Raw genomic sequence first — 13712 nt, 5'->3', positions numbered from 1 at the left:
TCACTGACTGACCTGTCTTCAGCCACCACAGATTACATTCTGAGGTGGATGCTTTCAATCATTCAACAGACTACGGCACTGACGACAATAAAGACCAACACTGGGAGATCTGCAATAACCCATAAATGGCACCATATACAATTTTACTATTTTGTACATACCTTTAATCGCTACACCCAATCACCAATCACCACTGGGGGTAACTCTACTGACAACTGTTTTTTTCCTCTTTATGAAATCTCTGTCACATACATTGCAGAAAGGAAAGGCCAAACATATTGGTTTCAGCTGAAGTGTCATCTACAGCGTTCTACGGCAGTCTGTTTACCTCTGAAGGTGTCCAAAAGTAAACTGATACTGCCCTGGACCCTTTAACCCTCTTGATTTAAGTATCAGGATCCAGACCATGTTTCTGTGAGTGACTGAGTGAGGGTGAGAGAGAGAGGGACAGACAGGAGAGAGAAAGAGAGAGAGAAAAGAGGGAAGGTGCAGATGCTGTTAGCGTTTAGCCTTCCCAGTGCGGGCTGCGGCCGTCCACGTCTGTCTCCACATGGTACAGAATGTCCGCCAGCGTGTGCTCGATCACAGCACCCCAGCCCATGTCACTCATCTGCAAACAGGACACATGTATTTAATGTCCAAGCAATATCCAAAGTGACCAAAGCAACAAGAGTTCCATTATCAGCATCATAGTTGGCCCCACAACGCTTCCGTTTTAACATTCCATATGTTATCTTAATGCAGAGGAAGTAGATTGGGAACCAAATAGAATGTTCAAGCATTGTTTTTGTTTTTATTGTTGAAAGGGTCCATACTTCTGTGCATAGGGTTATGCTGTACGTCATACAGTGGTGCTTATCTATGTGCACATCTCCCATCTACTGGATCAGTGTTGTACTAAACATCCAGTTTCGCACAGGCAATACGCAAGATCCGTACAGACATTAAAATCGTGCTGCAGCATGCAAAGGCCAGACTTATGTCGATTTTTGCGTAATTTGTTCAGTGCGTAGACCGGATGCGTAGAAGTACACTTGGGCCTTAACAGATATCAATAGATGGGTTTCCTGTTTACCAACATTACTAGATGCACACACAGCCACAGGGCAAGAGACACTCAGTGCCCGGCCACAATGTTAGAAACTTAACCTAATAGTCGGCTACTGTAACCTAGATTTGGCATGGTTTGTATACTCTTGTGGTCTCAATAATAACAACAACATTTCATTTCAGAGTGTGTCTTTCATTTACATTATTAAGATAAAATAACCTCCACCGTTTTTTGGCGAAGGCATGCATTCCTTTAGGAATATTGAACATTCTGTGTGGTCTACAACACAGAAACTCCTTGTTATCTTTTCGTGGAGAGTGCTTCTGTATGATGTTCTATGCTGCTTCCTGCTGCTGTCTGCCCCTAAGATGTGCAAATTGCGCACACATTTTTCTGTGACGTTGCATGGAAATCTTATTACTATTATTTTGCTGTACTCACAGGCTGGTATTTGATGTCCTTTGGAGGGTGTTTGAAGTGTGGTCCAAAATTCACAGACACCTGAAGTACATAAAAAGGCATACAGCATGATGGGGGAGCACTCACTCACTACTGCAAGAATACCACAGTTGTTTAAAAAATATGCCATTAGGACCTCTCTCTCGAAAATGTAAAAATCAACTTAAGTAAAGACTATGTTATGTCTTTCATTGACACCTCGCCTGTAAGGATAATGCTAATTCAGTTTGTAAAATGTATGCCCCCTGCCTCCCAAACTGTATCAATCTCCCCTATGCAAAGCCCTGATTTCTTATGTAATCTGAAACTGTCTTGTTGCATACCGTGCAGCTTTTGTACAGTGATATGGCAGGGAAGTAGAGACCTTCAAACAGGTTCTCAAATGCCACACCCTGACTCACGCCATTCTTGTAGAACACCATCTGTAAAGGCAAAAACAAAAAAGGGTGAGACAACGAAGATCCTTATCATTTCTGCTTTTCATCAAACGATCAGAATGTCTGTCAAATGACACTCAAGAGGACAAGAAATTCAGGACCTGTCGAGAAAAGCAAACCAATTCCAAACTTTGTGTATGTTTTTTTTTTTTTTTCCCAAATATTTTTTGGGGGGCTTTTTATGCCTTTAATCCGATAGGACAATGAAGACTGACAGGAAGTGAGTGGGGAAGAGAGATGGGCTGGGATCGGGAAATGACCCGGTCCGACTCGATCCCGGGTCCCCGTGGGCACACGGACCCATTTGTGGTATGGGCGCTGTAGCCAGTTGCGCCACAGCGCCCCCCAAAACTTAAATGCTTTATAGACCCTTTTATTTCAACAAGAAAAACAAAAACAATGCTTGAACGTTCTATTTTGTTCCCAATCTACTTCCACTTCATTAAGATAACATATGGAATGTTAAAATGGAAGTCTTGTGGGAACACCTATGATGCTGACAATGGAACTCTCTTGAAACGGTCAATATGATTGGCTAATGAAGAGGTGAAAGGGCAAATTGGCCAGAATAAGCCCTATACAGAACACTTACTTTGCTGCTGTTCACCGGCTTCAGGCTCTTCTCTGCCTTGTCCACATAATCCTTCTCCTCAAAGTACAGGTAGCTTTTGAACTTGATCAAGGCCTGTAAGACATTTCAACACAACATTTAACTTACACTTCCTGATTAGTAAAGGAATCTCAACAGTTATGTGTCTTTGTGTATTTAACAACAACAAACTGAGCGATCAAACTGAGCTGAGCAAACTGTGACTTCAAATCTGACAAAAAGATAACAAGTACATCACAGCTACAATAACACTGTGATGCTCTACAGACAACCTTGGGCAGATCCACGGCTCAAGGGGCTAACCCAAATGAAAAGCTTCCTCATGGGGTATGTAGAGGAGGCTTACTGTAGCAAGCAGTGTATTGTATGTATGTATGTGAGGTGATGACAGTGATGATGTAAGTGTGTGTTTTTTGTGTGTGTGTTGGGGATGGGGGTGGGGTGGGGGGGGGATGCAGAAAGGCTAGGATAAATAAAATGTCTGTAGCATAGGGAGAGGGATGTAAAAGTGCTAAAAGTCATGTAGGTATGTGTGTGTGGGTGGGGGGTGGGGTCATGAGTGCTGAGGAGTGAATGAGTGCAAAGTCAGTATAGTGTGAGTTCAAAGTTTGGAAATGTTTGAGAGTGCTGCGGAGTGAATGTGTGCAAAGTCAGTATAGTGCGAGTTAAGAGTTCGGATGGCCTGAGGATAAAAACTTCTCCTGAGTCTCTCAGTTCTGGCTTTGTGACTACATAGGCGTCTTCTTGATTTCAGCGGTAGGAATAATCCATTGTTAGGATGAGAAGAGTCCTTCAGAATCTTTTGGGCTCTTAGGAGTATTCTTATAGTACGTTCAGCTGAGCGCACTACTCTCTCGTTAAACCATTCTATATTTTTCTTGGAAAATAAAATGAACTACTCCCATAATGCTTTTTAGATAAGAATTTAGATAACATGAGGGTAGGATCCCCCAGAGTAAGGTGGGGCCTCTGGCGGAAGTCTGATCTAACAGATTGGTGCGGTCCATTAAGTATGGAAGTGGTCTGGATGTTTGGATGCAGGTCATTCCGTGTCAAATCAGACAGAATCCAGGAAGATGGTTGCTGCTCCATCTCAAATTTTGCTCAAAGTTTGTCTACCTAATATTTAGGTCCCTAAGTAAGACGGTCAGACCTGTAAAATATTTTTGTTAAATTCTTTAAAAATTGTAAACGCTTTCATACATGTTTTCACCCTTGATTTTGTGTAATTTTCATGCTCTCAGAAATGCCAGCTCAAACTTTGGAGGATTGAATCATCTTTCATTTAAGGGCCGAGATTTGAAACAAAGGTAAAACAATGATTTTGACTATTTATTTGTCTGTGGTACAAAATTGGCATTTTGTACACTATATGCTAATACACTGAGCTACTTCCACAGTGTATTGGCATATAGAACAGGAGGAAATTGAAGTCTTTTACAGGGCTTGGTTTTGGGATCCATTCTTGATATAGACAAGGTTTGGACAAAATCTGAGACAGTGCAGCAACAACCTTATCTGATTTGACGAGGTATGGCCATTACCCCAGAGTTAAGGCTGGGCCTCTAGTGCACGTCTGGCAGTCCTGGAAGTGGTCTGGGTGTTTGCATACCTTGTCCTTATAGGTGTCTGGTAGGGCTTTAGCCACCTCAGTCTCATCTGGCAGCTCGATGAAGAAGCCCAGGACATCGCCCTGGCTGTAGCCATCGGAATAGTGCTTGCCAATGGACTGATGGAATCGGGTGCCTTTCTTACTGCGCCACGAGTAACTGAACTTGTCATAGCCTAGAGGGGCCTGTAGATTACCTGAGAACACACACACAAATTAATTAAATTCATACGTTTAATAAGCAAGTAAGTAAGTACAGTAAGTAAGTAAGCAAATAAATAAATGAGACTTGTGTCAACAATTAACTTATGGGTAAACATAGAAAAAATAACAAAAATTAATAACTGTAAGATGAGAAGTAGTAGTAGTTGGATAAAGGATGACTAAATTCAGGAGAGCTCTTTCGCAGAATCTCAACACCTTTATCCAAACACACTCACCTAGTGGCTGCGACCAACCGAGGCGGGCAGCAGTGTCTGGGGGCATCTCGTCCACAGTCACCTCAAAGTACCAGGACCCCTTACGCACCCCGTGGGACGCCCGCACCATGGAGTAGCCCTTCTCTCCCATCACCGTCAGCCGGTCATCAGAGATCTTTAACTGGGGAGCTAACGGCACAGTGGAAGTCAGCAGTTTGCTTAAAATGATGCTTTTCTGTCTAAATATCTAGACAGATATTTAGCAGACACATGTATCCAAAGCAACTGACTAGTCATTGAATTATGAACTTAAGTCAGCTGTGAGAATAGGATAAGACAGAAAAATGAACTTGTAATGGCGTTTTGCTCTATAACACAGTCTGCTGCCATCGTAATGGCCACTAACAGGCATGCAGGAGTAGAAGCAGGCTTCAGTCAGTCTCTATAGTCTTGAATGCTGGACATAATTTGTAACTAAGTAAAGGAAGGAGGAAAAGGCCTTAAAGGTTGCAGGCCCAAAAAAGGCCCAAACATGAATTATCACTTTCATCTAATCTGTCCTAACGATTCACTAGCTACCAGTCCCATAAGCAAGCCATCAAAAAATGCATCTCTGTAGGCAGCCTAGGCTCTGAGATCTGCACACAAAAACAATTGCTAACAACAAGTGTTGCCAACCACTCAAAGGCAAAATAAAGTGTTCCAACCAATAATCGACAAGATGCGCATTCAGGAGAGTTTCAATTGCACGGGAGGGAGGGGGAGGGAGTAGTGAGCTAGCTCTGTTTTGTTTGAACATCAACAGAAGTGACGTTACCCCGCCATCGCTGATACAACCTTTAAAGCAACACCAAAGAGTTTTTTATACCTTAAAATAAGGTTTCAAAAAATCGTTTTTAGTGGTTCATCAACTCGTAACAGGGTGAACGGCAAGTCTGCATTCGCTTCGCGGCCCTCTATCGGCTATAACCGCACTACGTAAGTTTGCCAGATCGGGTAGCGGATCTGTAGTTCGATGGAATGAGACATAAGACACTACACATTTGACTTGCATCTGATGTCGCAATACATATAAGTCATGCAAAATATTGTATAGAACAGGAGGAAAGGAGGAGGGCTGTGGACATCGTTATTTGCAAAGCCGGTGCTGGACAAACAAATAGCGTGTGTGCGACAGAGGGAAAGTTATTTGGTGTTGCTTTAACTTATGCAAAGTGCAGCCTCTTCTACCCTCTTTCATTACCAGGCATGGCCAGCCAGGGGCTTTGCTGTGGTGTGACCTACCTCTGTCGTGCAGGGCCAACAGGACCCGCTCATACAGACAGGCCCGGTACAGATCCCCTGGGATGGGCTTCCCCGCCCAACAGTCCAGCTCCAGCTTCTCTGGGTCTGGCGCATGGGGGTCCGGCTCGGCCAGGATGTAGCGGTAGCCGTCCTTGTTGAAGGGGTGCTCAAGCGGGTAGCCGTGAGGGGGCAAGCGCTGAGCGGCAAAGAGAGGGTCACTGGAGGAAGGAAAGAAGAGAATTTCAAAACCTATTCTAGTTTTTTGTATGTGTAGGTCACGTTACATGTAACCCGTTCATTTGCTATATGGAAAAAATGTGTCAGAGGGTAAAGGGGCCCCTCTCCCTTCATCATTTCATGTTTCTATGTGGAGATGTTGATGCAAATGTCCTGATTTGATTCTCGCCAAAATATTTCTCAACATAAAACCATCCATCATGAAATATGTTTCCATAGACATTATATACATGATATCTGTAAAAAGAGTGAGGATGTTCAAAATACCTTGGGCATCACTGCATCTGTGTCTATAGAAAATATACATTTTAGTGTGTGTGTGTGTGTGTGTGTGTGTGTGTGTGCTTATCACCTGCGGGTCCTCTTGGTGGTGCCTGCTGTAGCTCCATCCTGTTGCTGCTGCTGTTTGCGTTTGGCACCCCTGCCTTTGCCTGTTCCTCCAGGAGCTATGCCACCTGAGACAAAAAACAGCATGGCTCAGTCAAGAGCATACCCTAGTAATGATTCTCTCTCTCTCTCTCACACACACACACACACACACACACACACACACACACACACACACACACAGGCCTGGGGTACGTAAAGCAGCATTAGTTGTGCAAAAAGTGGAGAGCCAGCCAGAATTCAGACAAAAACCCAGGGAAGTGGTCAAGCTAAGTTAATTAAAGTCACAAAATAAACTATAATAATTACATTTACAGTACCCTTCAGAATTATTGGCACCTCTGCTAAAGTTAACTAAAAACCTGTATCATACATAATCTGTTGGTGATTTATTGTAATCTCACAATGGAAAAAAAATAGGAAACATCCAACCTTGAAGGGAAGCAAATCTATTCTGAGAAAAAGGAAAATCTCATAAAGAAATAAATATTTTTTTGTAATACCTTCTTAAGCCTCCCTTTGCCAATAAAACAGCTTGTAATATTTTCCTATGACACCCCATAAAGTTGGAAAATACAAAGCAAGGGATTTAAGGCCGTTCGTCTTAACCAAATCTCCCCAGATCGTCCAGATTCCTAGGTCCACACTTGTGCATTCTCCTCTTTGATTCACCCCTCTGTTTTTCTATGAAGTTTAGATCAGGGGACATAGGGGGAAACATAGTCCAGTCCATACAACTTCATTTCAATTTCAAAAGAAATACTGGACTGTGTTTTTTTTTTTTTTTTTTCAAGCGGCTGTGAAATTGTGAATTTCCAGAGCACACTTGGCAATCGACTCCTACGGACTTTCCCCTAAAGATGGCAGCAAAGATGGCAACATTTCCGGAAAGGTACTGGCTTGATGAAATTCATTCTGGACTGTCTATCCGACCACATAAAGACCTCGGGATACTTCGGTTTGGCTTTAGGGACCCTCTACTCACTACCACGTAAGTGCAATGTTGTTTGGAACTGTAGAAGAGGTATAAGGTGAAATAATATGCCCTTCTCACTTCCACGCTAACGAGCTTTGACTAAAAACGGTAACATCTAACTTTCTCAAAACACATCCGAATGACATGATTTGGATGTCAACTCAACGTATGTACTCCCAATCATCCGTAAATCGATCTAAAGTGCATTTTACTCAGGATAATTCCTTTAATGTCTTGGCAAAGATTGACAGATTTCCTTTGAAAATGTTTTTCTTGGTGTTCATGATACCATGCACCGTAATTAGGTTGCTAAGGCCTTTGGGAAGAAAAACAGCCCCAAAATAGCACAGCCCCTCCACCATAATTCTCATTAGGTATGGGGTTCTTTTTACTATAGTCGTTCTTCTATGTACGCCAAACACACCTAAAGTGTTTCTAGCTAAAGAGCGCAATTTTCATTTCATTTGACAATAGACCACACTTCCAGACAAAGTCACTGTACCATTCAGTAACTTCAGCCGTTTACATTGGTAATTAAATGACTGGACAGGCCTTTACCTGGCATGCCCTCTAAATAATCTATTAGCAGTGAGGTCACTTTTGAAGATTTTTTGGGGGACTTGGTGACCCCAAGATGATACCTTTTTCTGTAACTTTCAAACAGTGGTTCTTATGGAAATTTCCATCTTTCCAGCCTCCATAAAGTGCATGGGGGCAAGAAAACCATGGGTCCTTGTCCAAGCATGTTTGTCACATTTGCAGTTGATAACAACCTGTTAATCATTTTCAACAAAGTACCTAGTTTTTATAGACATCCCCTTACTTACAAATGTCAACACGCTTTGTTTTTATTTAAATTTAGTGAAAAATGACTAGAGGATTAAGCCTCTGTCACTTTATTTTCATACCTTAGTGAAAAAGAAAGTCATGAACTACTTCTGAAAGTTCAAAGACACTCTGATTAACTTAAATAAGTTGAAATTAGATAGGAAAATGCTTCTGTTAGGTTTTGTATATAAGTTTTTTCTAGGGTGCCAATATTTGTGAGCAACGTGTTTTCGTTCAAAATATTTATTTCTTCATGAGATTTTCCTTTCTCAGAATAAATTTGCTTCCCTTCAAGGGTGGATTTTTCCTCATTGTTTTCATTGCGAGAGTACAATAAATCACCAATTTATGGATTATTATTTATACCTGTTTTTAGTCAACTTTAGCAGAGGTGCCAATAATTCTGGAGGGTACTGTATATTATTGAATGTTCCTAATACCCCAATCATCACTCTAACACAGCATATGCTGCTCTGCAATATGTATGTTAATTTTGTCGCTCACTATCTAAAAGCATGTGCCAACTAACAGTCCATATATATTAAATGTGTTCAGTGATCAACTAACAGCCCATAGATATTAAATGTGTTCAGTGATTTTCATAATACCAGTAGACATGATTACATTGCCTGTATAAATATATTTGGTTTGTTTTAAACCACAATTCTGCCTAAATTCAAGGCAACTTCTACTACAATGCAAAATTAAGATCAAGAACTCAAGAAAGAAGTTATTGCAGACGTCTGAATTGTTCCGGTTTGATCATAATTCAAAATAAGCACATGCATTGACTATACGGTCATTATACAACTACATCTGCGATCGCAGAATTACTCAAGAATAAAAAGGTAAGCCTACACATTGGAATTCTGACATGGGAACACAGAACGCTGTATCATCAGGGGTCTGTACACTCAATCTAACCGCCATGGCAACTTCCATATTTGGTAAGGAGCTAGCAGATCCAATCTCCTGCAGAAGTCCTAAGGTTTGATTGGCCATGGGCTATGGCAGTTAGATTGCGAGCTTGTGGGCACAGACAGGAGAGAGGCAGTCACACACAGGCAAGGGATTAGATCAAGGCAAGGTCTATGAGGAGATCAAGGAGCCCGACAGGAGCAAGCCGACAGACAACGCTCAGGAGCTCTAAGCTCATCTTCATCACAATCAACCAAAAACAAAGAGGCCAAGCTTGCAAGAACGAGACCAGAGGCTAGAAGCGAGGGGGGAGGCAGGGAGAGGGGTACAGTTACAATCTGACACTTCCTATGTTGCACATATTCACCTGAGAATGCTGATCCACCTGGAATACAATATAAAGCCATTACAAGTCTCTCAGGGCAGGGAATTACAGAGGAGTGGAAACAGTGGGGGAGATTGATCTATGTTATTGTGGTGATCAGAAAAACTATGAATCCACCAAGGCCAGACTCTACAAAGGATTCATATATGAGGGCCAATACATATCATGGGCAGATTTCACTGGGTGACATTTAATTAATGTTATGCAACATATAATAATAATTTGTTGATAGAGAAGGCATGATGAACCAAAAGTTGTATAATCACCTGAATCACTGTGATTTTTCTTACCATTCTGACCTCCTGTAGAAGCCACGGATGTTGTTTGTTTCTGGGTATCGTATGACGGACCAATGTTTGCCAAATCCTACAAAGCCAAAACATAAACGGACCATCAGACTCAGATCCGGGGCTTCAGTCGGGTGACCTGCTCCAAACACAGGCAGCCGTTGCCTACTGGTTAGCACTCTGGACTTGTAACCGGAGGGTTGCCAGTTCGAGCCCTGACCAGTGGGCCGCGGCTGAAGTGCCCTTGAGCAAGGCACCTAACCCCTCACTGCTTCCCGAGCGCCGCCGTTGAAGCAGGCAGCTCACTGCGCCGGGATTAGTGTGTGCTTCACCTCACTGTGTGTTCACTGTGTGCTGTTTGTGTTTCACTAATTCACCGATTGGGTTAAATGCAGAGACCAAATTTCCCTTCACGGGATCAAAAAAGTATATATACTTATATATACTTATACTTAAACACAACAGTAGATGCAGATATACATATCTGCGCAGGTACCTGGTCCTGGAGTCCAAACTTTGGATATTCCTCTTCAGGGTCTTTGCTTCCTGGATCAGGATGCTCTTTGACCAGAAACACATCACGCTCTTTGCTCTGAAAACACAACAAACAAGATGAGATAGGATTACAGTCATTGTCATAATCTAGTATGTCAAGTAGATCCTAAACACATTAAACTAAAAAAACACATCCTAAACTATTAAAGTTGTTTATAAGTCTAGCAGACCTCAATTAACTGGAACAGGGACTGAAAGTGTGTATGGGTACACTCAGGAGGCAATACAGTCTATATTATGATAATGTTTGGTATGGGTACACTCAGGTGGCAATACAGTCTATAAATTATGATAATGTGTGGTATGGGTACACTCAGGAGGCAATACAGTCTATATTATGTAAACACACATCACAATAAAACTATAAAATATATGGTTACGTTTATCAGTCTTTTCCACTCACATATATCAAAGATATATGGTTACATTTATCAATATTTTCCACACTCACATCCAGTGTCGTAATTAAACATTGCTCAAAACATAGTGTTTAGAAGCTGATAAAAGGGCCGTACTCTTACCATTGTCTTCACAATGTTATTGGGCCACGTCAGCTTCCCAGGCCTCTGGCGGGTCGTCATGCACTCCCAATATTTATCAATGAAAGGGATGATATCCTGCAAGGACACATTGGATACTATTCACATTATTCTGCATAGAACATATCCAGGTATGTTTGAAGAGCCACTGAGCCAGCAATGCACCTTATCCTTTGAAAACATAGTCTTTGGGTGTTCCTCTTGAGTGCGTGACCTCCAGGTCAGGTTGGCCAAGGCGGTGAGGCACATCTCCTTCAGATCTGAAAATGTTCAAAGATTACTTCTGATGCATGGGAACATGAAACTTTGCCTATAATAAAAATACAGCAATTTTCCCTACAAGATGTGGGAAGTTTTTTTTTTTTCCTTCATGTAATTAATAATGTTTGAATTGACTCATGGCTGTCACTCACTGGCTTGTTTCCTCAGGAAGTAGGTGTTGCCACTGTGATGACATACATTACAGTGAAACACATAGTTGGTCATGAAAGGAAGACAGGTTCTGTGAAGCCAAGACCACAACAGAGGGAAAACACATTGTTAAAACATCCTTCAATTGGTACCTATGTGATCAGGACTTACATTTGTCAGCGCATGTGCACAAGACTTACGAAGTGTCTATTTTGAAAGTGTCCGCAGTGAACCACTTCATACAGAGAGCACATTGAAGCTCCACCTCTCCGAGTTGACGCCCACCACTCTCCTCGTCCCCGGAGCCCGTTTGCGTCTCCGCCGCCTCTGGACCATCTCCAGCTGCCTCCTGATCCCAAAGAAACAAAGTATCACTAATTGTATTACAGTTTTTTTCTGAATGCTTAAACGCTAACCGTGATTCTTTTTGCACAATTTCTAAAACTATTAATACGTATAGAAAAACCACTTACTAAAAGCACAAACACTGCTTTGCACTCAGTTTGCAATTTTGTAACACACACTTTGCACAACTGTAGGTACAATCCACTGCACAGCACTCTTTTTGTGGAACTGTAAACACAACTCACTGCTTTACACTCAATTTCCAAAATGATCAACACACTCCTAGCAAAACTATACACATGTATGGCTATTATTCACACTATTTTGCCAACTCTCTGGCACACTTTCTCATGTGAAAACTGTAGATAATTAGTTCACTTTGCAATCAGCCTAAGCACTATAAATAAGCCACAGCTAATGTACAATAGGTACAATGGAGGGAGCAGGAAGAGTAAGAAGAGTGAGAATTAGAGGAGGCCTAGGAAGAGGACATGGAGGTGAAGAAGTAGGAGGAAGAGGAGAAGGAAGAGGACGCAGAGGTGAAGAAGTGAGAGGGAGAGGACGACAAGGACAAGGATGTAAAGTTAGAGGAAGAGGACAAGGAGGAGGATGAGGAGGGGGAAGAGGAAGGGTAAGAGGAGTAAGAAATAGCCCTTTTACAGGCAAATAAAAATCAGTCTATGTGTGGGGATATTGACCAGGCATCATGTCAGGCCTGGATACGACATTCCAGAATATATTTTCCCCGGTGCCTTGGACGAAATTGAGAGACATCACGATGCAGACTGATTTTTTTTTCTCAGTGAAATTGCTTTTTATTTATTTTGCGTTTGGACTTGGAAAAACACACTTGTGTTTGTTTTGATGTGTGTAAATAAACACCAATGCTTGAAGTTTGGATCCCTGTATGGTTACAGAACTATGACAAAAGTATGACCTCAAACTGACATAGCCTACCTTGTGCACAGAGAAAGCAAAAGCCAGATGTGTTTTTTATTCATACCATCAGTGTGTAGTTGTCACATTGTGTGCTTATTATTGTAATGGCTTGTGTTTACTGTTTGATACGAAAACACCATTTTACAGGTGTAAAGAGTTAAGCAAGGTGTGTTAGCTTTTGCAAGAGAAGTACAATGTTTTGCTGATTTGGTGAAAGGTTTTCCTATTTGTGTGCAGAGTTTTGCAAAAATAGACAATAATTACAAAAAATGTGCTTAAGCAATCAGAAAGCTGTTTCGCAATAGCGGTGTTTTGTTTTGGCTATATGCTAGATGTCATTGACTATTACAGAAAAACAAATGCAACAACTTCTTAATAACTCCATCATCCTTAAATAAATATGCTAATAAATAATAAAACTTATAACACCACTGCAACGTTACCATTGCCTCCTTGCCATTTGAGGATTCGGTTTCCATATTTGTGCTTATATCACCAAAGGATGCATCGCTGGAAAAGACGAAATATAATACTTTAGTTTCCTTTAAACGTATGTCGATAGCATAGGTAGTGGAGTCAACCGGCTTTCCTTTGCAGAGGCAACAACAATGAGATGTCCATCCATCCTGTCATTCACACTGGCTGGCACTGGGTGCAATATGACAGTAAAGGACCAATGTTTATGTGGCAATGTTGTTCAACAAGGCCTAAACAAAAAGATACTCATAAACAATGTATGATCATAATAATAGCCTAACGTCTTAGCATTGGTTACAGCTAAGGTTAGCTAGCTAGCTTCTGTTTACACTGGCATGCATTCATTCTTCAGAACATTTCATTTCACCAATCTAAAGCGATTCTTCAGCGTTAAAATTTTAGTTTATGTGACTCAATAGACATCAAAACGGATCATTATTTTAGAACTAACTCTCTGAAAGATACATACCCCTCCCCTGTCTCTGTTTCTGTAACGGACACACCGCCCGCGTCGCCTTCGGTCGCCATGTTTCAAATATCAAATCACTTTTGTGAGAAC

The 13712-nt window shown here is 41.6% G+C and overlaps 1 protein-coding gene across 4 annotated transcripts; it reads right to left on the bottom strand.

Moving 5' to 3' along the window:
- Positions 1 to 141: 141 nt before the first annotated feature.
- Positions 142 to 13712, bottom strand: ash2l (ash2 like, histone lysine methyltransferase complex subunit). 4 transcript variants are annotated; one of them, XM_048235032.1, is made up of 17 exons: positions 13623 to 13712; positions 13120 to 13186; positions 11593 to 11741; positions 11395 to 11483; positions 11147 to 11241; positions 10964 to 11059; positions 10384 to 10479; positions 9867 to 9966; positions 9583 to 9600; positions 6459 to 6561; positions 5870 to 6087; positions 4607 to 4774; positions 4170 to 4363; positions 2540 to 2632; positions 1834 to 1932; positions 1493 to 1552; positions 142 to 610 (listed from the first exon to the last, which is right to left on the bottom strand). In XM_048235032.1, the coding sequence occupies exons 1-17, from the start codon at positions 13679 to 13681 to the stop codon at positions 506 to 508; spliced, it is 1809 nt and encodes a 602-aa protein (XP_048090989.1). In that variant the 5' UTR covers positions 13682 to 13712; the 3' UTR covers positions 142 to 505. The 4 variants fall into 4 exon arrangements, with proteins under 4 accessions (XP_048090989.1, XP_048090991.1, XP_048090990.1 ...); XM_048235034.1 differs by having other exon boundaries at positions 9891 to 9966; XM_048235033.1 differs by lacking the exon at positions 9583 to 9600.

This window comes from Alosa alosa, chromosome 23 (assembly GCF_017589495.1).
Source record: "Alosa alosa isolate M-15738 ecotype Scorff River chromosome 23, AALO_Geno_1.1, whole genome shotgun sequence".
Classification (NCBI taxonomy): domain Eukaryota; kingdom Metazoa; phylum Chordata; class Actinopteri; order Clupeiformes; family Clupeidae; genus Alosa; species Alosa alosa.
This window is presented reverse-complemented; position numbering and strand designations above follow the sequence as displayed.

Bases quoted from the DNA above. Each gene is read 5' to 3' on its own strand.
- ash2l (XM_048235032.1), bottom strand. From the start codon at position 13,681: ATGGCGACCGAAGGCGACGCGGGCGGTGTGTCCGTTACAGAAACAGAG. The intron at 13,187-13,622 runs GTATGTATCTTT...CGTCTTTTCCAG, and splicing joins GAAACAGAGACAGGGGAGGG to CGATGCATCCTTTGGTGATA. The intron at 10,480-10,963 runs GTAAGAGTACGG...TTGTGTTTTCAG, and splicing joins ATAACATTGTGAAGACAATG to AGCAAAGAGCGTGATGTGTT.